Raw genomic sequence first — 27,466 nt, forward strand, 5'->3', positions numbered from 1 at the left:
TTTCAGAAAGATTACGCTCTCTACCACACTGCAAAAATTGTTCAAGAATGGTTCCAGAAACACAAAGTTTAAAATGTTGACTTGGCTTCCAAATTCTCCAGATCTAAATCTAATCAAGCATGTGTGGGATGAAAACAAATCCGATCCATGGAGGCCCCACCTCACAACCTACAGGACTTAAAGGATCTGTTCCTGACGGCTTGGTGCCCGATAGCACAGCATACATGCAGAGGTCTTGTGGTCTCCATTCCTCCACAGGTCAGGGCTGTTTTGGCAGCAGTAGGTTCTGTTTTGGTGGCAAAAAGTGAACCTACTCAAAATTAGGTGGGTGGACATAAAGCTATCATTGATCAGTGTATAGCAGTTAGAATCAGTCTGTGAGTCTGTGTACATTATCAGGGTTATAATCCTAATGGTTATTTTTCATAATGCTCCCAACTGAATTTTATAATTGAACACTATAAAAATGTGTTGCATATAAACCTTATAAAGCTTTATAAAGATACCTGAGTCCTTTTAGTAATCTTGATTTGGATTGTATTGATTTTTTTTTAATTAACATGCAGAAAAAAACAGGAGATATGTTCTCAGTTTCTTTATTTTTTTGGTGTTGTCACACCAGGATGGCTGTCAAGTGCATAAAAAAAACACAAAAACAACAAGCTATGACTACTATACATACAAGTGAGTATACATAAATACAAAGTAAAACCAAAAATGATTTGTAGTTGAATAAGCAAATATAGTAAGATGAATGCCTGTTTGTATATTCATTTCCTATACATATCTTTTTCTTCCTTTGCCTATAACATGTTCTTTGGAATTCATGGAAGGTCTACACAAAATGATAAAACATTTTGGAAGAAAAATACAGATTATTAGCGCCCAAGTTGATGACTGGATTGCAAAGATTTCTAAACTAACAGTATATTTCCCTGAGGAACTAAGATAGGCTGGAATGAAGGAGACCCAGACACTAAGGAAGGCCAGCATGCTGAAGGTAATTAGCTTGGCTTCATTGAAGGCATTTGGGAGTCTCCTGGCCAAGAAGGCAACAACAAAGCTGTTGGTGGCCAAGAGAAAAAGGTAACCTAACATGGTCCAAAAGGCAATACGAGAGTTTTCATTACATTCAACAATAATTGCTCCAGGATGTTCTTGAAGGTTGTACTGAGAGTATGGTGGGCTGAGGGTCAACCAAAAGACACACAATATAAACTGTAAGAATGAGCAGAAAAAAACTATGATGTATGTCACTTGAGGCTTGATCCACTTACCCAGTCTATTGGTTGGTTTGGTTGCAGTAAAAGCAAAAATAACTGTTATAGTTTTTGCCAAAATACAAGAAATACAGAAGGTAAAGACCATACCAAAGGTAGTTTGTCTCATGAAACAGCTGTCATTTCTTGGATAACCAATAAAGGCCAAAGAGCAGAGAAAGCAAAGGGAGAGCGATGCTAGAAGAAGACAACTTAGAAAGTAATTGTTGGCCTTAATAATTGGGGAGGTTTTATGTAGGCTGAAAAGCCGAAGAATACCAACTGGAACCAGGAAGGACCCAATACTGATAAATGCCAATGCAGCTCCCAGTGGATCTTCATATGAGAGATACTCTACGCTCTTCAAGAGACATGTTGATCTATTTGAATTTGGCCATTGGTCCCATGGACATTTTGAACAATCAAGGGAATCTATGAGGCAGGGAAAAATAAATTAGTTGCGTAGGATGACTATACAGTACATTAGTGATCCCCCTTCCCCATCACTCTCTTTATATATTGTATTCTCTTTAACCCTCTGTATCCAATGTATACCTTTTAACAAAGATCTGTTTTAAAGGTCTAGGCTTCAATTCTTATCCTTGCTTCCTTGCTTATCCTTGTTAGAATGAAAACCTGTAACTATGGGCTGCCTGTAAAGACTTAAAACTTAACTGCTCCACTATCCGTGCCATGAACATTACTTCTCGGCGGTATGATTATTTCCCATTTTTGGTGCTGAAAGCGGTATATTTTTTTGCATGGAAATATGTAGTTTTGTATTGTAGGCCTGTAATTTTTAGGAATAACTCACTGAAATCTGTCCGAACAAGAGTCTAGTAAACATCCCGGGGATGATAAAACTTGAAACACTAAATCATAAATTATAATTTAATTAATAATCATAAAAAATAATAATATAATAATAATAAATGTAATTCAATAATGTCATCAAACCAAAAACACTGAAATGTGAAATAGAGCGCCAAGTTCGCACATCGCTGAGCTCAGTCGCAGAATCGTTTTCAGTGTCTGATGAGGAATTTCCCCCACGAATCATTATCACTCAATTCTGCAAGTGGTTCTGATTTACTATCGCTGTTCTCTAGCCGGTCTAAAACCGCGTCTGACCTAAAGGGACGCTTTTTGGACGCCATGGACTTTTCTAAGTTTCCAGGCAGAAAGAACAGTAAAAATGCAGGCAGGGCGCCGGACAAAGCACTCGGGACAAAATATGTGAAATGCATTGAAACAGCAATGTTTTACTATATAATAATAATTTTTTTTTAAAAATGACATTTTTAAAAAATTTTAAATTTGCCGCCAGTTCCGGCGCCCGTACGTCCCGACGTCACAGGGACCGGAACATGGAAGCCAGATACCGGCATCAGCCGGAGGAGATGGCCGGGGACGCTGCAGGGGACACATCGCGGGAGCGAAGGACAAGGTAAGTGCTGCAGGGACCCCCTGAGCAGCGCGGCATGGTAAGCCTGAGTGTAGCTCAGGGTTACCGCTCTTGGTACTGAAATTTTACCCCGAGCTACACTCGGGAATACCGCCAGGGGGGTTAATGAGCAAAAGCTTGCTGAAAAATCTTGAAGCTAAAGTTTAGGGAGGAATATTTTGCAAAGATACACTGATCCAGCTTGGACGAATGTAAGTACTGCATGTATGTGCCATTCCATACGGAAGAAAAATCTATTTTGAATATATTTTAAAAATATTCTTCCCAAACATATTGACATATATTTGAAATGCTACAATTTTGGCCACATGCAGTATATTAAAAAAAAAAAAAAATATATATATATATATATATATATGTATATATATATATATATATATATATATATATACTGCATGTTGAATTTTTTTATGTTTTTTTTCTATTACAAAATACATGAAAAATATTTAAAAAAATATTTATTATTTTAAATATATTCTTAATTTTTTTAACATATAAAAAAGTAATTTTAACAGATATTTTTGCATATATTTGTAAATTCATTCCAAAAATGTAGATTTGTATTTTTAAAGACATACAGTATATTTGAAATGTATTTTTAAAAATATTTTTTCATATATTTTGTAATAAAAAGGATTTCAACATGCAGTATATATATATATATATATATATATATATATATATAAATATATTTCGAAATATATTGAATATGGCTAAAACTGTAGCATTTCAAATATATGTAAATATATTTGGGAAACGTATTTTAAAAATATATTTCAAATATATTTTTCTTCCATGTGGGATACCTGACCGATTCTCGTGGAAGCTGGAAATCACTGTAGCAGGCACCACTACTTTCTGGGTATAATTCACTTAAAACAGTGTATAACAGCTGCATAAAACAGGAGGTAGCTCACTCAACATGGCCACCATTCAGGGAACACTTCACATTACCTAAATTAATACAAAGCATTTGTTTGTTGGATGAGGTGGAGATCATGATGTGACGCCTTAAGAGTTCCCATCACTGGAACTAGGAGGCCAAGTCCAACCCCTGAAAAACAACCCCACACCATAATCCCCCCTCCAACAAACTTTACACTTGGCACAATGCAGTCAGGCAAGTACCGTTCTCCTGGCAACCGCCAAACCCAGACACATCCATTGGCTTGCCAGACAGAGAAGTGTGATTGGTCACTCCAGAGAACATGTCTCCACCGCTCTAGAGTCCAGTGGCGGCGTGCTTTACACCACGGTACCCGCTTTGCATTGTACTTGGTGATGTAAGGCTTGTATGCAGCTGCTCGGCCATGGAAACCCATTCCATGAAGCTCTCTACACACACTGTTGTTGTGTAATCTGAAGGCCACACCAAGTTTGGAGGTCTTTAGCTATTGACTCTGCAGACAGTTGGCAACTTCTGCACACTGTGCACTTCAGCATGCGCTGACCCCGCCCTGTCATGTGACGTGGCCTACCACTTGGTGGCTGAGTTGCTGTTGTTCCCAGTTGCTTCCACTTTGTTATAATCCCACTAACAGTTGAGCGTGGAATATTTAGTAGCCAGGAAATGTCACGGATGGACTTATTGCACAGGTGGCAACCTATCACGGGACCACGCTTGGAGTCACTGAGCTCCTGAGAGCGACCCATTCTTTCACCAATGTTTGTAGAAGCAGTCTGCATGTCTAGGGGCTGATTGTATACCCCTGTGTCCATGGAGGGGATTGGAACACCTGAATCACATGATTTGGAGGACGGGGCCAATACCTTTAGCAATATATAGTGTATCTGCTAGTACATGGTTCACAGCAGTGTGACTTTGAAATTGTGCTACTTCAGCGTAATTTCAAAACTGCAGATCAGTGCGATTTGGATGTTCAATTTCATTGCGGCTTGTGACTTCATTTAAGTGAAGTCAATGCAAGCCACAATGAAACTGCAGAAAAGTAGTGCAGGAACCTTTTAACGATTTGAACGGTTCCATTGGTGTGAATGGGGTGCGACTTGTCATGCAATTTTGAACTGTCAAATCGCATGACAAATTGCATTGGTGTGAACCAGGGTTAGTGCTTCACATTCCAGGCAGGGAGGGAGATAGTGACAGACTTGATAGATACTAATGCAGGCCATAGACGGGGAGAAAACCGGACGTTTTTTTTTTTAGAAAAACGAAAAATCGGTCGTTCAATCAGCCGACGTTACCACCATTGGTAAAAAAAAGTCGGCTGATTTTCGTCCCGTCTACGGCCGGCAAATATAATAGTGAAGTGTCCCTGCAGAGAGCACCGCTATTATATTTGACATTTAAAAGTATAGCAAAGCTGCAACAATGTATCTATTTGTATCCATTTCGGATACAGATGGTTCTATTCGGATACAAATAGATACAATGTTGCAACTTTGCTATACTTTTAAATGTCAAATATAATAGCGGAGCTCTCTGCAGGGACACTCCACTATTCTATTTGACATTTAAAAGTACAGATGTTCTTTTTCTTTTGTCTTCATCTTCTTCTGTTTCTTCTTTTTGCATTTTTTTAATCGGTAAAAAGATCGGCCGATATGCCCATCATTGCCGTGAAAATCGGCCGATCGGCAAATTCGGCCGATTTTTTTCAAACTTCACCGATTAAAAAAATGTGTCAGAATCACGAAAAACTGCTGACAAATTCACCCACTAACGATCCGAAAATCGGCTGATTATTCTTTCAGACGAATTTTTGGCCGGTTTTCTCCCCATCTATGGCCTGCATTAGTTGAGTTTTTTTTCAGAAGTGAAATCCCTGATAGGCAGACTCAGTCAGGATAGTTCTCAGTCACTGAGGGGATCATTTACTAAAGCTGGAGAGTGCAAAATCAGGATCACTTCCGCATAGAAACCAATCAGCTTCCAGGGTTTATTGTCAAAGTTTAACCCCCCCTGGCGGTATTCCCGAGTGTAGCTCGGGGTTAACTTTCAGTACCAAAAGAGGTAACCCTGAGCTACACCCGGGAATACTCTGCAGCGCTTCTCCAGCGATCCCTGTATCACTTACCTTGTCCTGCGCTCCCGCGATGTCCCTCCTGCAGTGTCCCCTGTAATGTCCTCCGGCCGATGCCGGCACCCTGCGAGTGTTGGGACGCACGAAGGACAAAACTGGCGGGAAATTCAAAAATGTAAAAATTTGACATTCACTCAATACACTAAAATATGATAGTATTCCATTACAGTATCAAACAGGAGCGGACTGACCATTTGGAAACTCGGGCACAGCCCGAGGGCCCTGGGTCAGTAGGGGGCCCCATGAGGTGCCCCTGATACCTTTTTCATAGGATTTTTTGAGTTTGGGCAAGGACACAGGGGCCTCATGATCCCCTATTGCCCGGGGGCCCCATGAGTTGATAGTCCGCCCCTGGTATCAAACCATTTCACATACATTTTGTCCCGAGTGCTTTGTCCGGCGCCCTGCCTGCATTTTTACTGTTCTTTCTGCCTGGAAACTGAGAAACATCCATGGCGTCCAAAAAGCATCCCTTTAGGTCAGACGCGGTTTTAGACCGGCTAGAGAACAGCGATAGTAAATCAGAACCACTTGCAGAATTGAGTGATAATGATTCGTGGGGGAAATTCCTCATCAGACACTGAAAACGATTCTGCGACTGAGCTCAGCGATGTGCGAACTTGGCGCTATATTTCACATTTCAGTGTTTTTGGTTTGATTATATTATTGAATTACATTGATTATTATTATATTATTATTTTTTATGATTATTTATTATATTATAATTTATGATTTCGTGTTTCAAATTTTATCATCCCCGGGATGTTTACTAGACTCTTGTTCGGACAGATTTCAGTGAGTTATTCCTAAGACTTACAGGCCTACAATAAAAAAACAACAAATTTCCATTGAAAACAATGTACCGCTTTGAGCACAGAAATATGGACATAATCAGACCGCTAGGGAGGTTAGCTGAACAGAAGAAGCTGATTGGCTTCTCAGCAGAAGTGATTCCGATTTTGCACCCTCCAGCTTTGGCAAACAAACCCCCGAGTGTCTAGCCTAGCTAGTGTCTCCGTCTCACTGTTGTGTGAGTGAGGGCAAGCAGGAACTTTTTTTTTGTATAGAGGAACCAAAAATATCAAATCCATCCAAACAGTCTCGATATATGAATGACGAATCCACCCAAAATATCCAAACCGAAAACTAATATATAGCAATGTTCCAAAAAAATGCAACATTTTAAAAATCCACCGGGACCATCGAATGTATGAAATGAATGCTGAACATGCAAAGTTAATTTCCGAAATCAAATCGGTTCAACATAACGAGGATAATGAATCGAAATTCTTCAATGAACGAATGCATCCGAAACAAAATGAAAATATCCGGTGTGCGCATGTCTACTCACTACGTCATAACAAAGGGCGAGCATGACTATCTTGAAGGTTGCAATTTAAAAAAAACAAAAACAAAAAAAAAAACGATTCAACATCTGCAGCTACCATATTGATAGATTTGGATAGATTTCATTTATCTCCTAAATGGTTAGCACTTCCGCCTGGCAGTACTAGGGTCGCTGGTTCGAATCCCAACCACGGCACCACCTGCCTGGAGTTTGCATGTTTTCCCTGTGACTGTGTGGGTTTCCTCCCGGTACTCCGGTTTCCTCCCACCTCCGAAGACATGTTGGTAGGTGAATTGGCTCCTGTCTAAATTGACCCTAGTATGTGTATGTATGAATGGGAGTTAGGGACCTTAGATTGTACGCCCCTTGAGGGTTAGGGACCTTAGATTGTACGCCCCTTGAGGGTTAGGGACCTTAGATTGTACACCCCTTGAGGGTTAGGGACCTTAGATTGTATGCCCCTTGAGGGTTAGGGACCTTAGATTGTACGCCCCTTGAGGGTTAGGGACCTTAGATTGTACTCCCCTTGAGGGTTAGGGACCTTAGATTGTACGCCCCTTGAGGGTTAGGGACCTTAGATTGTACGCCCCTTGAGGGTTAGGGACCTTAGATTGTACGCCCCTTGAGGGTTAGGGACCTTAGATTGTACGCCCCTTGAGGGTTAGGGACCTTAGATTGTACGCCCCTTGAGGGTTAGGGACCTTAGATTGTACTCCCCTTGAGGGTTAGGGACCTTAGATTGTACGCTCCTTGAGGGTTAGGGACCTTAGATTGTACTCCCCTTGAGGGTTAGGGACCTTAGATTGTACTCCCCTTGAGGGTTAGGGACCTTAGATTGTACACCCCGTGAGGGTTAGGGACCTTAGATTGTACTCCCCTTGAGGGTTAGGGACCTTAGATTGTACTCCCCTTGAGGGTTAGGGACCTTAGATTGTACGCCCCTTGAGGGTTAGAGACCTTAGACTGTACACCCCGTGAGGGTTAGGGACCTTAGATTGTACGCCCCTTGAGAGTTGGGGACCTTAGATTGTACGCCCCTTGAGGGTTGGGGACCTTAGATTGTACTCCCCTTGAGGGTTAGGGACCTTAGATTGTACGCCCCTTGAGGGTTAGGGACCTTAGATTGTATGCCCCTTGAGGGTTAGGGACCTTAGATTGTACGCCCCTTGAGGGTTAGGGACCTTAGATTGTACGCCCCTTGAGGGTTAGGGACCTTAGATTGTACGCCCCTTGAGGGTTAGGGACCTTAGATTGTACTCCCCTTGAGGGTTAGGGACCTTAGATTGTACGCTCCTTGAGGGTTAGGGACCTTAGATTGTACTCCCCTTGAGGGTTAGGGACCTTAGATTGTACTCCCCTTGAGGGTTAGGGACCTTAGATTGTACACCCCGTGAGGGTTAGGGACCTTAGATTGTACTCCCCTTGAGGGTTAGGGACCTTAGATTGTACTCCCCTTGAGGGTTAGGGACCTTAGATTGTACGCCCCTTGAGGGTTAGAGACCTTAGACTGTACACCCCGTGAGGGTTAGGGACCTTAGATTGTACGCCCCTTGAGAGTTGGGGACCTTAGATTGTACGCCCCTTGAGGGTTGGGGACCTTAGATTGTACTCCCCTTGAGGGTTAGGGACCTTAGATTGTACGCCCCTTGAGGGTTAGGGACCTTAGATTGTATGCCCCTTGAGGGTTAGGGACCTTAGATTGTACGCCCCTTGAGGGTTAGGGACCTTAGATTGTACGCCCCTTGAGGGTTAGGGACCTTAGATTGTACGCCCCTTGAGGGTTAGGGACTGATGTGAATGTACAATATATATGTAAAGTGCTGAGTAAATTGACTGCGCTATATAAGTACCTGTAATAAATAAATAAATAAATAATAGCTCCACACTCTGAATCAGAAAGTGTAGAGTGTATTCACATGATTCCAGGTTGGGGATGGAAAGGTTTGATGGTCTATGAGCTCAAGTCTTTACTTGCCAGTCTGGTTGGAGATCTCTCCCTGTGGGCAGGGCACACATTGATAGCAACAGACAGGTTGTCCTGGTATAGCGCCCTTCCTGAATCCTGGTGGACAGCTCTCACTGCAGGCTGAGTGAGGGACCTAGAGAAACAGCAAATTGATACATAGTTAGTCTGGCTGAAAAAAGACAAAAGTCCATCCAGTCCATCCATTTAAAAAAAAAAAAAGTTATAATCCTATACCCACAGCTGATCCAGAGGAAGGCAAAAAACCCAGCAAAGCATGATCCAATTTGGTCCTGCAGGGAAAAAAATTCCTTCCTGATCCCTATAGAGGCAATCGGATATTCCCTGGATCAACTTTACCTATAAATGTTATATCCAGTTATATTCTGTGTATCTTTATACACTTGTATATGAATAGAGTACTGTCTTTAACCAGTTCCACGCCACCCTATAGCAGAAATACTGCTATAGGACAGCATGGGTAAGCAAAAAAAAAGGTGTGGCATAAAAAATAACAAGGCCTTGTCTTTGACAAGTCCTTTATTAAAAACAAAAATTTAAAAAATGTCCCCCACAGTAGATCCAAAGTCACTTACGCCGCCACGGCTGACCTGAAAAAAGGGGGAAAAAAACGCTCCACTTTCAATGCTGGCTCCTCCTGTCTGACAGTTTCACCAGCCCAGGGGCGGACTGACCATTCGAGCACTCAGGCACTGTCTGAGGGCCCGGGATCAGTAAGGGGCCCCATGAAATGCCCCTGGTACCTTTTTATAGGCTTTTTTGGGTATGCTTTGAGTGTGGGCAAGGACACAGGGGCCCCATGATCCCCCATTGTCTGGGGGCCCCATGAGTTGTCAGTCCGCCCCTGCACCAGCCTGACAGTTCTTAAATACTGTGGTGACATCACAAGGCAGCGGGGTCACCCTTGCCCTCTTGTGACATCATCATGAGCTGTGATTGGCCAAAGCATTGCACCTGACCTGTGGTCAGGTGCATTGCTTTGGCCAATCACAATGCATTTTTTCTACTTTTAACCTCTTGGTGCCGGAGCCTCCCGGCCCTTTAAGAGTTTCAAAAGCTGGGAGGCGGGGCACGGGTTTTAGGGTCATGTGACCGCCGTGATTCATCGGCATGGCGGTCACATGATCAGAAAAGGTCCCAATCGAAGGTGGAGATCGGGACCTTTCGGGGAATAACGGACATATGTGCTGGGAGCGCGCAGGGCGAATGCTCTCAGCACATGTATTTTCTAATTGCACGCAAATATGCAGCCGCTCGGCGTCAAGGCCCAGACACCGAGAGGCCGCATATTTGCGTGTGATCGGCGTCAAGGGGTTAATCATGGTGTGTGTGTTTGTTTTTTTTTATAATAAAGTGTTGCTGTAAATAAAAAGTTTAAATTGTATTGTCTAATTTGTCCTTAAAATGACACAGTTTTAGATAAAGTCGATATGTTTTTTAATGGACAAAAAAGGTTTTCTTTTGTTGATAGTGTATTGACAAAAATGACTTTATTTTTCTATGCAATCCATTGACAACAAAAATTACCAGCAAAAATGCACATTTTTCTGCTTTGATCAGCGTGTGTTTAAAAAAAGTGTTTCAAATTCGCCCTGCTTAAAATGATACTAAAATTATAATTCCAGTACAAAACATTGCAAATTATTTACAGATGAAATAAAGGCATTCAAAAATGCTCTTTTTAGGGCAACAATGAAGAAAAATGAACAAACAAAACAAATAAAAATCAAAACTTATATTTTTGGCTTAAAAAAAAACAAAACAAAAAACAGCATTCAAACAATGTTGTGGAGAAGGCAAAGAAGGAGATAATTTGGGCTGATCAGGGTAAACTAAGCTCATCTCGTTGATCTGCAGATGAATGAAACAGAGTAAATACAAAGTTAACAATACAAAGTAAAAGTAATGCCTGTCAGTCTCATGCCTGAACAGTGTTTATAAACACGGCATTAATCAGTCTGGTTTTTGACAGAAACAGATGTTGCAGAAACTCTTGGTTGTCATTTTGACAGCAGGAAATTGCTGGCAAGTACGAGGGGGGGGGAGGGGGGAGAAATAGCAGGGCTGAGGGGTGATTGGCACTACACAGACCCTGCATACTTCAGTGAAGTTTTGTTTTTTAAACCCCTTCTCGTCCGGCCGCTGTTTATAAACGGGTGGACGGTGGCAGTGCAGGGGCGGGTTGCCATTTTAAATGGCGCCCAACATTTTGGATTGTGCACACTCCCTGGGAGTGTGTGGCACTGCGATCTGGTGCCCGCCGTGTCCGGAGGACACAGCGGAACACCGATCACTATATGGGTCCTCTGTGTGAGGTCCCGATCATGTGCTCACTGATTGTCCAACCAGTGATCACATGAACAGTAGTAAGCAACATGTCACTTCTGACATTATTGCTTACTACGTGTGAAATCTGTGAATGATCACAGAGATCACATGGTACAGAGCTATTCACAACAGCCTTGTACCATGTGACAAGCTGTGACTAATCACAGCTCTCACAGTATTTCTCAATTGCTGCAAGAATGTAGCCAGAGAGAAGGAGAAATGATTGCTTTTACAGCCTTTATCACCCCCCACAAGTAGTACAGTGTTGCTAAAGCTGTTGATTCCTAACTGTACCGTGGATTTTGAATCAATGGTAAACGGCTTATTTTGGGTGGAGTCATAACTGCCAATCTTCACATGGTTTATGGTGCCCTCTGGGCTCAGCTGCCAGTTCACAATGTCATAGACTGCTGGTGGGTCCCCATTTTGGTCAAAGTAAAGCTCTCTTCCGCTACTCAGCTTCACCGTCACTTTCTTCATGTAGTGCAGAAGCTGCAGATTAGGGGAAAAAAAAAGAATTTAACTGCGATGTCAGCAAGGCGGTGGTGGAGTCATGTTTTGGGCCAGAATCATGGGAACAGAGCTGGTCGGCCCCCTTTAGGGTCCCCGAAGGTGTAAAGATGACCTCTGCAAAGTATGTGGAGTTTATAACTGGCCACTTTCTTCCCAGGTACAGAAGGAAGAATTATGTTTTCCGTATTAAAATCATCTTCATGCATGACAATGCACCATCTCATGCTGCAAGGAATACCTCTGCATCAATGGCTGCTATGGGGATAAAAGGAGAGAAAGTCATGGTGTGGCCTCCATCCTCCCCTGACCTCAATCCTATTGAGAACCTTTGGAGCATCCTCAAGCAAAAGATCTATGAGGGTGGGAGGCAGTTTACATCCAAACAGCAGCTCTGGGAGGCTATTCAAACAAATTCAAGCAGAAACTGTCCAAAAACTCACAAGTTCAATGGATGCAAGACTTGTGAAGCTGCTAACAAATAAGGGCTCCTATGTTACAATGTAACGTGACCGGTTCAAATGTTTAAAAAGTTAAAATGTTGTTAAAAGTTTGATTGAAATAGATTTTGATTTCAGTAAATATGCTGCAAACACAACAAATGACAATTTTCACTTCTTTACAACCTATAAAGTGTTTTGAAACTTACTGTGCGGAATAATTTGGAACAAAAATCCTGTTATCATTAGGAGGTTTGTTCAATAAAATGTGAATTGTACTCTTAATAGTTGATAACCTGAGAATTATGCTGACTGTAATTTACATCAATTATTTCGGTAAATGAGAAAAATATAATTTGCATAATAATTTGGAACACGGTGTATGTCCATATTCCCAATGAAGTCTATGGCCAATGACCGCTTCAGATAGCAGCCATCTCAGAGTAAGCCAGCTCTGCATGCACAGGAAAAGGAAAAGGAGAGGCGACTTCTGAGTGCAGTATGTAAAAGAACACAATTTTTTTTTTTTTTTTTTTTTTAAGTCCGCAAACGTGCAACTATAACGAAAAACCCGTAAGTGTTTCACAAAAAAGTGCAAGTGCAAAAACACCACACAAAAAGTGCACTTAGGGGTGTGCTGTGTCCTACCCCTAAAGGGGCTTGGACCGCTTACCCTGATCCCCCGGGGCACGAAGCTCCTGACGGGAACAAGGTTCCCACTTGGTCCTCCTGGCCAAAAGGCCTGGTGGACCACCGTTCCCTATGCCCAGCCGAAGCCGGACATTCAGTACTAGGCAAGGGGACTCTCCCAAAGAAGAGTCCTCTAGGGATCAGGGGAGGAAGGAACCGTATGGCCACACATCCTCCCCCTAGACTTCAGGGTAGGCCCGAGGACCCACACCCTCCATCCGTGAAAAACACACACATAAGGCAAAGAAAAAAGTGACAAACGTGGGAGTGCATAATAAATAAGTAAATAAAGTAAAGTAAATAAAATAAAAAAAGGTACCGTGCCGAAATGTGCACAGACCAGGCCCTGAGGCCTGTAGCAAAAATTGCCCTGGACTTAGCCAAAAGACCTGGTCCTTAGGGCGCTGTGCAAAAAGAGGTGAAAAACAGTGGCCATGTGTCATCTTCACACCGTGGGGTCCCACACCCAAGTGTTACTAGTGACACCCCTGAGGCGACTACTCAGGGGGCACTGAGTTTGCGGACTTTTTGCGTCCCCAGCCCCAGGCCAGACCAAGGTAGATCCGTCCAAATCAGGAGGTACTGGGTCTTTCCAGTCTTCTCAGAGGAATTACTCCCGGGGCCCCAGCTTAACTCGTGGCGCTCCCCGGTTTCTGTCCCTCCGGTACTAGCCTTCCGGACCCCCATCATACCAGTGAGGGTACTATACAACAACCATCCCCGCAAAGCTAGAATGGTCGGGAGCACCCCCACTGGACACTGATAAGAACAGATACTATGTAAAAGAACACAATGTAAAACCTCACAAAATAGAGAAGTAAAACACGCCCATCAGTGGACCATTGCTGTGTCCTTCAGGGGTCCGTCCCATGTGGAGAAGGCCGCTTGGGGAGATGACAAATCCCGGGTAGCTGGGGAGAGTGGAGGTCCCACAGTGTTGGGTGAACTGCAGGCAGGTTCCAGCTCCCAGGATTATAAAACCTCTTTTACAGACTGTACTCAGTTCCTTTTCATTTGGCTAGTTGGACACTGCCATGAAGGACATGGCATACACATGCAAAAAATCTATTCTAAAAATCCAGTTAAGTGCGGATCGTGTTTTTTCTTTTCAAGGCTTAATGAGCAACATTAAAATAATACAATTTCTTTAGATGACGTGCTTGGAGGATGCCTTAAATCCAACTCTAATCATGAATGACGGCTAGGCAGACAGCTGCTGAATGTCAATCGAGCCAGCCAGTGATGCTGGCTGATGTCATTGACCAAATACAATCAAATACTATGTTTGGTCAATGAAGTCAGCTGGGATAATCGCTATCTTATTTAAAATGTGAAACAAACAGGTGGGTGGGCCAGGAAGTCATTAACATACTGGTGGTAGTGATACTGCTGTTAAATGATTTACTTCCATCTGCAGTCAGGGATTTCAGCATGTGATCAGGGAAAATCTGCCCATTTAATTTTCCCATTTGGTGAGCCAAACCTGAAGCTCATGAACATGCTTTGAGTATAGGGCATCATAGACTCTCCTTCTGAGGGGCTATTACCATGAGACCCTTTATTCACTCCATAGTGGTGCAAAAAGTGGTGCTGAAGTCATCATATCTATGCTGTTATCTGAATCATTGAGGACCACCCAGTCTGAAGAACAGGCAAAGAAAAAGGGGGCCCTGTGGCTTCATGTGCAGGGGTGTATTTACCACAAGGCAAACAAGGCAGTTGCCTAGGGTGGCATTTTTCAGGGAGACAGCAGCATTTTTCAGGGGGGCCGTGCCGTCCCCTGAAAGAAGGAAAGGAAGAAGGGACACACTCGGCACGGGGACCAGGTGGGATCTGAGAGAGGCTGTGGGCTGTTTGTTGGTGTATTGAGAGCCTGACTCCTGTTCCCAGGGAGTTATGAAGGTGAGTGTCTTATCTTTTGCTGGGGCGGGGGTTGGCAGTATATGGGGGGCGGTGGTAGTGGAAGGCTCTGTCAACTGGGGGCGGGGAGGGGGGTCTGGTGTGTTGTTGGCCAATGGCAGGCTTTCTTCGTCGTGGGGAAGGGGTTTCTTGGCTGGTGTCATGGTCTCTCCGGGGGGGGGCAATTTTTGTGTTGCCTAGGTCAGCAAGAAACCTAAATACACCACTGTTCATGTGACTGACCTGAACACTTCCTAAGAGGTAAGTAAAAAGAGAAACTAGCGTAATGCACTTGTAGGGGTCTTTTGGAAAGGGGGATGTAGAGTCTGGGGGAGGGAGACAGAGTTGGGTTTTAAAATTTGGATTAGAAGGTAAAATCCTTTCAAAGATACCTGCCATGGTTTGAAATTCCTAATATCTTCACATGTGTTACGAGGGAATGATCCTATTACGGCATTGCAGCTTCTGAGATCTTCTAAGGCTCTGACAATGACATAGACGGCAGTGTAGACATTGTACGTCACCCGCAGGCTGGAGACATCATTGTAACTATTATTAATATGCTCCAGATTTTCATTTCCTGTGCATTTATTTTTCAAAGTGACCGAAGAACCTGTCATGTCCTTCTCATCTACCAATTTGCAGTTAAATGCCTTCTCCCAAAAGTCCTTCACCCAGTAGTCTTGCTGATCCATGTAGGGATGGTTCTTGTTGAGAAAATGTTTGAATCCAGGAATAACACCACTATAAAGGGCTATCCCAATGGTCCCAGAAAGTAGACTTGAATATGGATATGTGGAGAAAAGGCTGGAGGTGGCCCATGCTTCGCTGGCTACAAAGATTTTGTTAGTGACATTTTGTATTAGCATTTCATCCAGAATGGGAAGTAAGTTGACAGCATCAGAAAAAGCAACAATGACTTTGGCAGTGGACCTTTTCATACCCGCAACTATGCCAGGAGCATCACGATCCGGTCTACCTGTTTGAATGTTTTTCATGAAGGCCACGCATGCGCTTGCCTCAACAATTTGCTTTCTAACCAGTTGAATTCCCTGCTGTCCATAGTCATTATCCAAAGCCAATAACCCAACCCATGTCCAACCAAAGTGGAGCACCAGCTCTGACAGGCCTTTAGACTGGAACGTGTCGCTGGGTACAGTCCTGAAAAAGGATGGAAACTTGGTCCGGTCACTCAGAAGAGGACTTGTTGAAAAATGGCTTACCTAAGGAAATATCATAACATTTTTATTGTGTTTGGTAGAAAAAGTGTTTAGCCAACACAGCAGTGCAAAAGAGGTTATGGTCATTTTTTTTAAAGAGGAGGGAGGGGTTTACAAATGTAGAAGATGTTGTTTTTTCTATGAGTTTTGCTAGTTAAAATGTTACTAAACCCCAGACTATATCTGGTCTCCCCGGACCCTGCATTCACTATATCTGGTCTCCCCGGACCCTGCATTCACTATATCCGCTCTCCCCGGACCCTGCATTCACTATATCTGGTCTCCCCGGACCCTGCATTCACTATATCCGCTCTCCCCGGACCCTGCATTCACTATATCTGGTCTCCCCGGACCCTGCATTCACTATATCCGCTCTCCCCGGACCCCGCATTCACTATATCCGCTCTCCCCGGACCCTGCATTCACTATATCTGGTCTCCCCGGACCCTGCATTCACTATATCTGGTCTCCCCAGACCCTGCATTCACTATATCCGATCTCCCCGGACCCTGCATTCACTATATCTGGTCTCCCCAGACCCTGCATTCACTATATCCGGTCTCCCCGGACCCTGCATTCACTATATCTGGTCTCCCCAGACCCCGCATTCACTATATCCGATCTCCCCGAACCCCACATTCACTATATCCGATCTCCCCGGACCCCACATTCACTATATCCGATCTCCCAGAACCCCACATTCACTATATCCGATCTCCCCGGACCCCACATTCACTATATCCGGTCTCCCCGGACCCCGCATTCACTATATCCGATCTCCCCGGACCCCGCATTCACTATATCCGGTCTCCCCAGACCCTGCATTCACTATATCCGCTCTCCCCGGACCCCGCATTCACTATATCCGATCTCCCCGGACCCCGCATTCACTATATCCGGTCTCCCCAGACCCTGCATTCACTATATCCGATCTCCCCGGACCCCGCATTCACTATATCCGGTCTCCCCAGACCCTGCATTCACTATATCCGCTCTCCCCGGACCCCGCATTCACTATATCCGATCTCCCCGAACCCCGCGATTACTATATCCGCTCTCTCCGAACCCCGCATTCACTATATCCGATCTCCCCGGACCTCGCATTCACTATATCCGATCTCCCCGGACCCCGCATTCACTATATCCGATCTCTCCGGACCCCGCATTCACTATATCCTGTCTCCCTGGACCCTGCATTCACTATATCTGCTCTCCCCGGACCCTGCATTCACTATATCCGCTCTCCCCGGACCCTTCATTCACTATATCCGCTCTCCCCGGACCCTGCATTCACTATATCTGGTCTCCCCAGATCCTGCATTCACTATATCCGATCTCCCCGGACCCCGCATTCACTATATCCGATCTCCCTGGACCCTGCATTCACTATATCCGCTCTCCCCGGACCCTGCATTCACTATATCCGCTCTCCCCAGACTCCTGCATTCACTATATCTGGTCTCCCCGGACCCTGCATTCACTATATCCGCTCTCCCCGGACCCTGCATTCACTACATCCGCTCTCCCCGGACCCCGCATTCACTATATCCGATCTCCCCGAACCCCGCGATCACTATATCCGCTCTCCCCGGACCCCGCATTCACTATATCCGATCTCCCCGGACCTTGCATTCACTATATCCGATCTCCCCGGACCCTGCATTCAGTATATCTGGTCTCCCCGGACCCCGCATTCACTATATCCGGTCTCCCAGGACTCTGCATTCACTATATCCGGTCTCCCAGGACCCTGCATTCACTATATCTGCTCTCCCCGGACCCTGCATTCACTATATCCGGTCTCCCAGGACTCTGCATTCACTATATCCGGTCTCCCAGGACCCTGCATTCACTATATCCGCTCTGCCTGGACCCTGCATTCACTATATCCGGTCTCCCAGGACCCTGCATTCACTATATCCGCTCTGCCTGGACTCTGCATTCACTATATCCGATCTCCCTGGACCCTGCATTCACTATATATATATATATATATATTTTTTTATTTTATTTTTTTTTTTAAATATATTGAATATGGCCAAAATTGTAGCATTTCAGTTATATGGCAATATATTTGGGAAGAATATTTTTCAAATATGTTTCAAATATATGTTTCTTCCCTGTGGCTATGTATACTCTCTAGACCAGGGGTAGGCAACCTGGAAGAGGTGGAGGTCTACCTGAACAACACAGGAGAAGTCAAAGATCACTGAGCCCAGTGTCTCCTCCTCACACCTGATTTAAACCTCTAATTGCCATTCTACCGTGTCACAATCATGTGCATTGCACCGAAATCATGGGTTTAAATTAGGTGGTGAGGAGGCAAATATCACCTCCTCACCACCTATCAAACACACTCAGATTGCTTTTCAGAGGAACAGCAGCACACTTAGGGCTCATTTGCGTTTTGCCGCGTTTTTCAGCATTAGAGTGTTTTTACAGCTAAAAAAAACTCCTCTAGAAGCCCACTAGTCCTGGGTTTTTTTTTTCCTGCCACAAAATGTTGATTCCAGTCTATGTGTGCATGGACACACAGGATAACATGCCGGGGATGGACACACAGGATAACATGCCGGGGATGGACACACAGGATAACATGCCGGGGATGGACACACAGGATAACATGCCGGGGATGGACACACAGGATAACATGCCGGGGATGGACACACAGGATAACATGCCGGGGATGGACACATAGGATAACATGCTGGGGATGGACACATAGGATAACATGCCAGGGATGGACACATAGGATAACATGCTGGGGATGGACACATAGGATAACATGCCAGGGATGGACACACAGGATAACATGCCGGGGATGGACACATAGGATAACATGCTGGGGATGGACACATAGGATAACATGCCAGGGATGGACACATAGGATAACATGCCGGGGATGGACACATAGGATAACACGTCGGGGATGGACACATAGGATAACATGCCGGGGATGGACACATAGGATAACATGCCGGGGATGGACACATAGGATAACATGCCGGGGATGGACACACAGGATAACATGCCGGGGATGGACACATAGGATAACATGCTGGGGATGGACACACAGGATAACATGCTGGGGATGGACACATAGGATAACATGCCGGGGATGGACACATAGGATAACATGCTGGGGATGGACACATAGGATAACATGCCGGGGATGGACACATAGGATAACATGCCGGGGATGGACACACAGGATAACATGCCGGGGATGGACACACATAGGATAACATGCCGGGGATGGACACATAGGATAACATGCCAGGGATGGACACATAGGATAACATGCCAGGGATGGACACAGAGGAGAACATGCTGGGGATGGACACACATAGGATAACATGCTGGGGATGGACACACATAGGATAACATGCCGGGGATGGACACATAGGATAACATGCCGGGGATGGACACATAGGATAACATGCCGGGGATGGACACATAGGAGAACATGCCGGGGATGGACACATAGGATAACATGCCGGGGATGGACACATAGGATAACATGCCAGGGATGGACACATAGGATAACATGCTGGGGATGGACACACAGGATAACATGCCGGGGATGGACACATAGGATAACATGCCGGGGATGGACACATAGGATAACATGCTGGGGATGGACACATAGGATAACATGCTGGGGATGGACACACATAGGATAACATGCCGGGGATGGACACATAGGATAACATGCCGGGGATGGACACATAGGATAACATGCTGGGGATGGACACATAGGATAACATGCTGGGGATGGACACACAGGATAACATGCCGGGGATGGACACATAGGATAACATGCTGGGGATGGACACACATAGGATAACATGCCGGGGATGGACACATAGGATAACATGCTGGGGATGGACACACATAGGATAACATGCCGGGGATGGACACGTAGGAGAACATGCCGGGGATGGACACACAGGATAACATGCCGGGGATGGACACATATGATAACATGCTGGGGATGGACACACATAGGATAACATGCCGGGGATGGACACATAGGATAACATGCTGGGGATGGACACATAGGAGAACATGCCGGGGATGGACACGTAGGATAACATGCCGGGGATGGACACATAGGATAACACGCCGGGGATGGACACAGCGGATAACACGCCGGGGATGGACACGTAGGATAACACGCCGGGGATGGACACATGGGATAACACGCCGGGGATGGACACATAGGAGAACACGGCGGGGATGGACACATAGGATAACACGCCGGAGATGGACACATAGGATAACATGCCGGGGATGGACACATAGGATAACATGCCGGGGATGGACACATAGGATAACATGCCGGGGATGGACACATAGGATAACATGCCGGGGATGGACACATAGGAGAACATGCCAGGGATGGACACACAGGAGAACATACCGGGGATGGACACATAGGATAACACGCCGGGGATGGACACACAGGAGAACACGCCGGGGATGGACACACAGGATAACACGCCGGGGATGGACACATAGGAGAACACGCCGGGGAAGGACACATAGGAGAACATGCTGGGGATGGACACATAGAAGAAAATGCCGGGGATGGACACGTAGGATAACATGCTGGGGATGGACACATAGGATAACATGCCAGGGATGGACACATAGGATAACATGCCGGGGATGGACACATAGGATAACATGCTGGGGATGGACACATAGGATAACATGCCAGGGATGGACACATAGGATAACATGCTGGGGATGGACACATAGGATAACATGCTGGGGGGTTTACCTGCTGTAGAAAAAATGTCAAAAGCCAAAAACAGCCGCTGTAAAAATGTCCCGTGTGCAGGAGGACTTAGGATCCTCCGCTTTCCCAGGATACTGCAAGAAGGACCATTACTGCCATCATTACCTCCATCAAGCAGCTGAAGGCCAGGCGTAGGATGTGTATTACATTTTTCTATCAATGTTTCATTATTTCATTGCGTTTACTTTTTTTTACGTGGAGGGAGTGGGGGCTGCACGATAAGTGGATCTTGCATTTTCATGCAAGGTCTGCTTTAATTCTAAAAAGGTGCAACCAGGGGCGGACTGCCAACTCATGGGGCCCCCAGGCAATAGGGGATCATGGGGCTCCTGTGTCCTCGTCCACACTCAAACCACACCCAAAAAAGCCTATGGAAGGTACCAGGGGCATCTCATGGGGCCCTCTACTGACCCTGGGCCCTCAGGCAGTGCCCAAGTTTCCAAATGGTCAGTCCGCCTCTGGGTGCAACTACTAAGCCATCAAGCCGGCTAGTTTTTGTGTTCTAATATAACCGTAACTATGTATCGTTTCTGTATGTAAACTTTATAAGGATGCTCCAATTAAAAGAAAATCTTAGAACTTTTTACCTGGGGGTATCTATAGAGCCCCAAAATGTGAGCCATTGCAATGGAATGCGTGGAGATAGATGCACCAATAATAGAACTTAGGGGTGCCTCATTACATCGATAGTTAGGGATGGCCGGACTCTGTCCAGTAAGCAGATGTAGACTACCCTTTAAATCCAGATGAAGATCGCTGCAGGAATCATAGGCCTGGAATCCCAAGGTAATATTTGGGAGAATGTTGGAATTCTCATTGATCTCATTCGCAGCGAAGATCAAAGCCTGGAGCTGCTGATAATTTTCAAAGTGAAACCTTCAGAAGAAAACAGAAAACAATACAATTAAGAAAAAGCTGTTATCAATAGTCATCTGGTTTTTTGTTTTTTTTTAATGACCACAGTGGGTGAGTTGAACTTCATGAATCAAGTTACCAACTGGACCCATGAGAATGGGTCAAAATAGTGTTCTTTTTTTGTTTTTTGTTTTTTTTTTAACTTTCTTGTACATTCCATATTTTGGAGAACAGTACCTAATATTTATTTATTTATTTATAGGTAAAGTTGATCCAGGGAATATGTGATTGTCTCTCGGGGGATCAGGAAGTGAACTCGGTGTAGAGTCATTCACACTGAGGTCATCACAGAGGACAAGGGGCGCTCTTTACATCTGGAGGAAAAGAAATGTAATCTCCAAACACGGAAAGGTTTCTTCACAGTGAGAGCTGTGAGAATGTGGAATAGACTCCCTCAAGAGTTGGTTGTGGCCAGCTCAGTGGATTGCTGTAGGAAAGTCCTGGATTGTTTCTTGGATACATAGAATATAACTGGATATAACATTTATAGGGAAAGTTGATCCAGGGAATATCCGATTGCCTCTCGGGGGATCAGGAAGGAATTTTTTTCCCTGCAGGAGCAAATTGGATCGTGCTTTGCTGGGTTTTTCTTTCGCCTTCCTCTGGATCAACTGTGGGTGTAGGATTATTATTTTTAATTTTTTTTTAATGCTTGAACTTGATGGACTTTTGTCTTTTTTCAGCCAGACTAACTATGTAACCTAGACCACCCCCTCCTCTGTTCCTGTGTTACTCTGCATTGCTTGCTAAAAAAAAATGAGGACTGAGGAAGTGGCTATAAGGAGATGCCAAGGGAGTGTGTCCTCAAAAGCTTTGCCAGTGTCCATTCACCTGAAGGTACCAGCCTGTAATGGTCTGCTTATGTCCAATCATAGATTAGGAGTGGCATAGTTGCTCAATGGTTATATATTTTGTGTGTTCAGCTCCCTAAGGCTACGTTCACACTAGCGTTGTGTGCAGGCGGCAGAGAGGCGTTTGGGAAGAGTTTTTACCACTTCCCAAACGCCTCTGACAATTCTGCACATTGCAGCACATGGTGTGGTTCTAACGGGAGCGTCAGCGTCGCGGCAGAACAGATGCATCTGGTCGAATCAGGAGGTGTTGAAGCCTCCTATTCTAGTCTATGGTGCCGCTCCGCAAACGCCCAGCCGGCGTTGGCAGTGCGGTTGCGACGCGGTTGACACCATTCAAACTTCATTATAGGTGTTTGTGGGGCGTTTTTAACGCTCAGCAAACACCTAGCAACCGCCGCTAAACCGCACATGCAGCGTTTGCGGAGCGTTTGCCGAGCGTTAAAAAGCTCTCCGTAAATGCCGGACCAACGCTTGCCAAAAGCCATAGGGGCGTTTGGCAAGCGTTGGTAAAACAGTCAAGTGTGAACGAGCCCTAATAGCTTTATCTTAATTAACCTCACGCCCTCCAGAGGATTTACCCCCCCCCCTTCATGACCAGGCCATTTTTTGCATTACTTTAACTGACCATTGTATGGTCGTGCAACGCTGCACCCAAATTAAATTTTTGTCCTTTTTTCCCCACAAATAGAGAGCGCCGGATGTGCTACAAACATTTTTTAAAGAAAGTGATCAAAGTACCAGGGGCAGACTGACCATTTGGAAACTCGGGCACTGCCCGAGGGCCCGGGGTCAGTAGGGGGCCCCATGAGATGCCCCTGGTACCTTTTTCATAGGCTTTTTTTAGTTTGGGCAAGGACACAGGGGCCCCAAGATCCCCTATTGTCCGCGGGCCCCATGAGTTGTCAGTCCGCCCCTGCAAAGTACACAGGGTGCGTGTAACATATCCAGGCTTTCTGCCCCTCTGCCACCCGCTCCCCCCACACACACCAATTGACAGAAATTCTTTGCTCTGAAAATAAAGCCATGTGATGCTGTGTGCAGCTCCCACAGCTGCTGTTGTAAAAAAAAATAGACTCAGGGCTAGTTCACACTATAGAAACGCAGTCTAGATGTGTTCCGGATGTGCGTTTTTTATGCGTTCCAGTGCGTTTTTGATGAATTTTTGATGCTTTCCAGTTCATTTTTTCCCCGTCTTTTAAGTTAATTAAAGTAGGCCCATGTGCGTTCCAGTGCATTTTTGGTGTTTTTTGGTGAATTTCAGTGGATTTTCGATGCATTTTACAACATGCAGTACAGTTCTGTGCAGGAAAAAAATGCAGCCGGTTCTACTTTTTTTTTTCTGCATCCGAAACGCACTGGAACTGCAAGCACTGATGTGAACTATGACATTGACAACCATATCACCTACTTTCTGTGCATTATGAACAGTGGTGTATTTATGTTTCGGGCTGCCCTAGGCAACACAAAAATTGCCCACGGAGAGACCCTGAAACACCCCCCTCCCCCATGAAGAGAGCCTGACACTGACAAACAGCACCCCAGCTTCCTCCCTCACCCAAGAGAGCCTTCCACTACCACCACCCCCCATACACTGGCAACGCCCCCCCAACCCTGCAAGGGAGAAGACACTCACCTTCACAGCTCTGAACATCCCCGGGAATGACTTAGCCTCTGCATACACCATCAAGCAGCACGCAGCCTCTCTCAGATCCCACCTGGTCCGCATGTTGCGTGTGTCCCTTCTTCCATCCCTTCCTTTGGGGGGCTGTGCTGCCCCCCCTGAAAAATGCAGCTGCCGCCCTGAACGATGCTGCTGCCCCCCCTGAAAAATGCCGCCCTAGGCAAATGCCTTGTTTGCCTTGTGGTAAATTCACCCCTGATTTTGGATGCAGAAAAGAAAGCAACTGAAACGCATGTCGTGTGAACTGGCCCTCAGTGTTAACATGCGTTCATTTATATAGAGACAATGTACATAGTAATACTGTTACTTTTGTATCTGCTCTGTTTCATTCATATGCAGACAAGAGAAATGAGTTTGGATTTGTGGATTGTTATCAGTTAAATTATCCTAACAAGCGAAAAAAAAAGTTTTTTTTTCTAAAAATAAATTTTGTCATCAGCTAGCAACTATGAGTATAGTGTACTGATTGTTTCCATGATACCCTGCAAGAGGAACTTGAGTTTAAAGTGGTACTAAAGGTTCGGCTTTAAGAGAAAAACAAACAAAAAAACAAACGTATCACACTTACCTGCTCTGTGCAGTAGTTTTGCACAGAGCAGCCCCGATCCACTTCTTTTCAAATCCCCCACTGGCACTTCTGGCTCCTCCCCCTTGACCAGTGCCCACAAGAGCATGCGGCTTGCTATTGGGCACTAGTGCGTGCTCTCGAGCCCGACTATGCACCCAAAAGACAGCCCCCCACCTCCCGCTCTGTTTTTATTGGCTCACTGGCTGTGATTGGTTGCAGTGCCCTACTGCTGTCTCAGCCAATGAGGAGAGGGAGTCCCGGGACAGCTGAGGCTCTCGTGCACATCACTGGATGCACAGGGGGCTCAGGTAGGTATTGGGTAGTGCATTTGCATCTTTCCTGGGTTAGTTGCAGTTTAACATAGACTTCTATTATATCCTGCTTTCATAAAGTGCACCAGATATAATAGAAGTCTATGACTAGGCACAGCAAACCCTCAAGAAAGCTGCAGGTACACTGCATTGCACCCACAGTGTGGGTAAACCGCAGCACGTCAGTGTGAAAGCAGCCCTATACTATTATGTCCAGTGTACTGCTTCACACGGACCTGAAGATCGCTTCTTTCCTTCTGCTGGCACCACTCTGGAGACCTCTAGCCGGGACAAGAGGTGAAGTGCAGTTGGTATCACTCCACATAGTACAGGAGCCGGTACTACAGAGGAGACTGGATTATGCAGCTCTTGCTCCCTACTACAGCTCCAACTTTATAAGTAGTCCCTCTGCATTGCACTCTGTTTGATGATCTGGGATGGTGGGTCACCAAGCCCAGACCACGATCTGCCAGTCATCTGGCCATGATCTGCTGGTAGATCGCAATCTACGGATTGCTGACCCCCACTCTAGCTGCATATAGCTCAGGGCAGGTAAAAAATGAGTTTAGTAGTGTGCAGTGATCAGGGGCAGACTGACAACTCATGGGGCCCCCGGGCAATAGGGGATCATGGAGCCCCTGTGTCCTTGCCCAAACTCAAAAATGCCTATGAAAAAGGTACCAGGGGCATCTCATGGGGCCCCCTACTGACCCAGGGCCCTCAGGCAGTGCCCAAGTTTCCAAATGGTCAGTCCGCCCCTGGCAGTGATTGTGCTGGAGATGTTTATCTTTGTAATCTCCATTCATAATCCATAAATGATTTAGTGGCCAGGTTTATGCTAACCATAGAACAACATATATCTCACCAAGGTGGTGAGACGTGATCATGCACTGTTTCGTTGTTGGGACACTGAGACCCATGCTGATCCTCTTGTTGAAACAGCTTATGGGTGGAAGAGGTATAGGCTCAGTGACTGTTGCATTGCTTTTTAAATCTATTTTCCTATTTGGAAAGGGAAAAACCAGCATTTGTTAGCAAAAAGCAGGGCTTTTTTTCAGTGGGAACGCAGTTCTGGCACCTCCAGAACTGAATGTGTGTAATGGCAAGAGGTGCTGGGGTGTGCTGGAAGGTCTATTGATGCTGGCTGCTGGGGGATCTATTGCTACTAGAGATCTATTTTTGCATGGTGGTCTATTGTTGCTTGTGGAGGATCTATTGTTGCTGGAAGGTATATCTGTTGAGGGAGATGTCTATTGATGCTGGCTGCGGGGGGTCTGCTGTTGCTGCTGAGGGTCTATTGCTGCTGGGATGATATTTTGTTGCCAGGGTCCATTATTGCTGGGGGGCCTATGGCTGCTGGCTGTGGGGGATTGATTTTACTGCTTTTCTTGTAATCCTTAACAAATTCTTAGCACCAAAAAATGATACTTGGATTTGTATTCTCTATAAGGAGCGGTACTGGGAGGGGGGGAGGGGGTGAAACCAAGGGACTGTGCTCAGAGATAGATAGGGTGCAGAGGCAAGAAGTGGTTCAGAAGAGGAGAGTTCCTGCACCCATTCTCTGAGAAGAAAAGCCCTGGCAAAAAGATTCCAAAGATTTCAACATTGTTTCTGTGGTACAGCACGTGCCCTCTGGAGGACCCCTATCTGTCCTTTTCCTTTGACTTTACAAATTATATTTAAGAAATTCAGGAACAGAATGTGTTAATACTCTACGTACAGAGCACAGGTGGTTTTCGGTGGCCTCTCCGTAAAGGAGACTCGCTCATAGACCTTGTCCAGATACAGTGGTATGATGAAGCCAACCATGATATCTCCCATCCGTGTTGTCCCCTTCATCTCTGACATGTCCAATTTGCATCTGTCATCATGGAAGTACAATGCCAGAATGAGGTGGATTAATGTCAGCTTCCAGATAGCCGCATATAAAATGTCCATCTTGCTTCATGCTATTTGGCAACATCTGTGAATAGATTGAAGCCATAACTTCAGTTGCATTGTCGCATAGTATTATACAGTATTATTATTATTATACAGTATTTATAAAGCTCCAATAGTTGACTCAGCGCTGTACATTACAATGGGAGACAATACATGAGACAGTACAATGACAATACAGTGCGATACAAGAGGGGTTCGAGGGCCC

The 27,466-nt window shown here is 45.2% G+C and overlaps 1 protein-coding gene across 1 annotated transcript; it reads right to left on the bottom strand.

Moving 5' to 3' along the window:
- Window positions 1-580: 580 nt before the first annotated feature.
- On the bottom strand, window positions 581-27,258 carry LOC149448952 (extracellular calcium-sensing receptor-like). The gene is made up of 6 exons (XM_089694006.1): window positions 27,041-27,258; window positions 21,579-21,867; window positions 15,360-16,190; window positions 11,690-11,920; window positions 9,092-9,215; window positions 581-1,691 (listed from the first exon to the last, which is right to left on the bottom strand). The coding sequence occupies exons 1-6, from the start codon at window positions 27,256-27,258 to the stop codon at window positions 778-780; spliced, it is 2,607 nt and encodes an 868-aa protein (XP_089550132.1). The 3' UTR covers window positions 581-777.
- Between the last annotated feature and the right edge of the window lie 208 nt (window positions 27,259-27,466).

This window comes from Staurois parvus, unplaced genomic scaffold, assembly GCF_062004578.1.
Source record: "Staurois parvus isolate SC_StPar_1 unplaced genomic scaffold, SC_StPar_1.0 ptg000647l, whole genome shotgun sequence".
NCBI classification, from domain to species: domain Eukaryota; kingdom Metazoa; phylum Chordata; class Amphibia; order Anura; family Ranidae; genus Staurois; species Staurois parvus.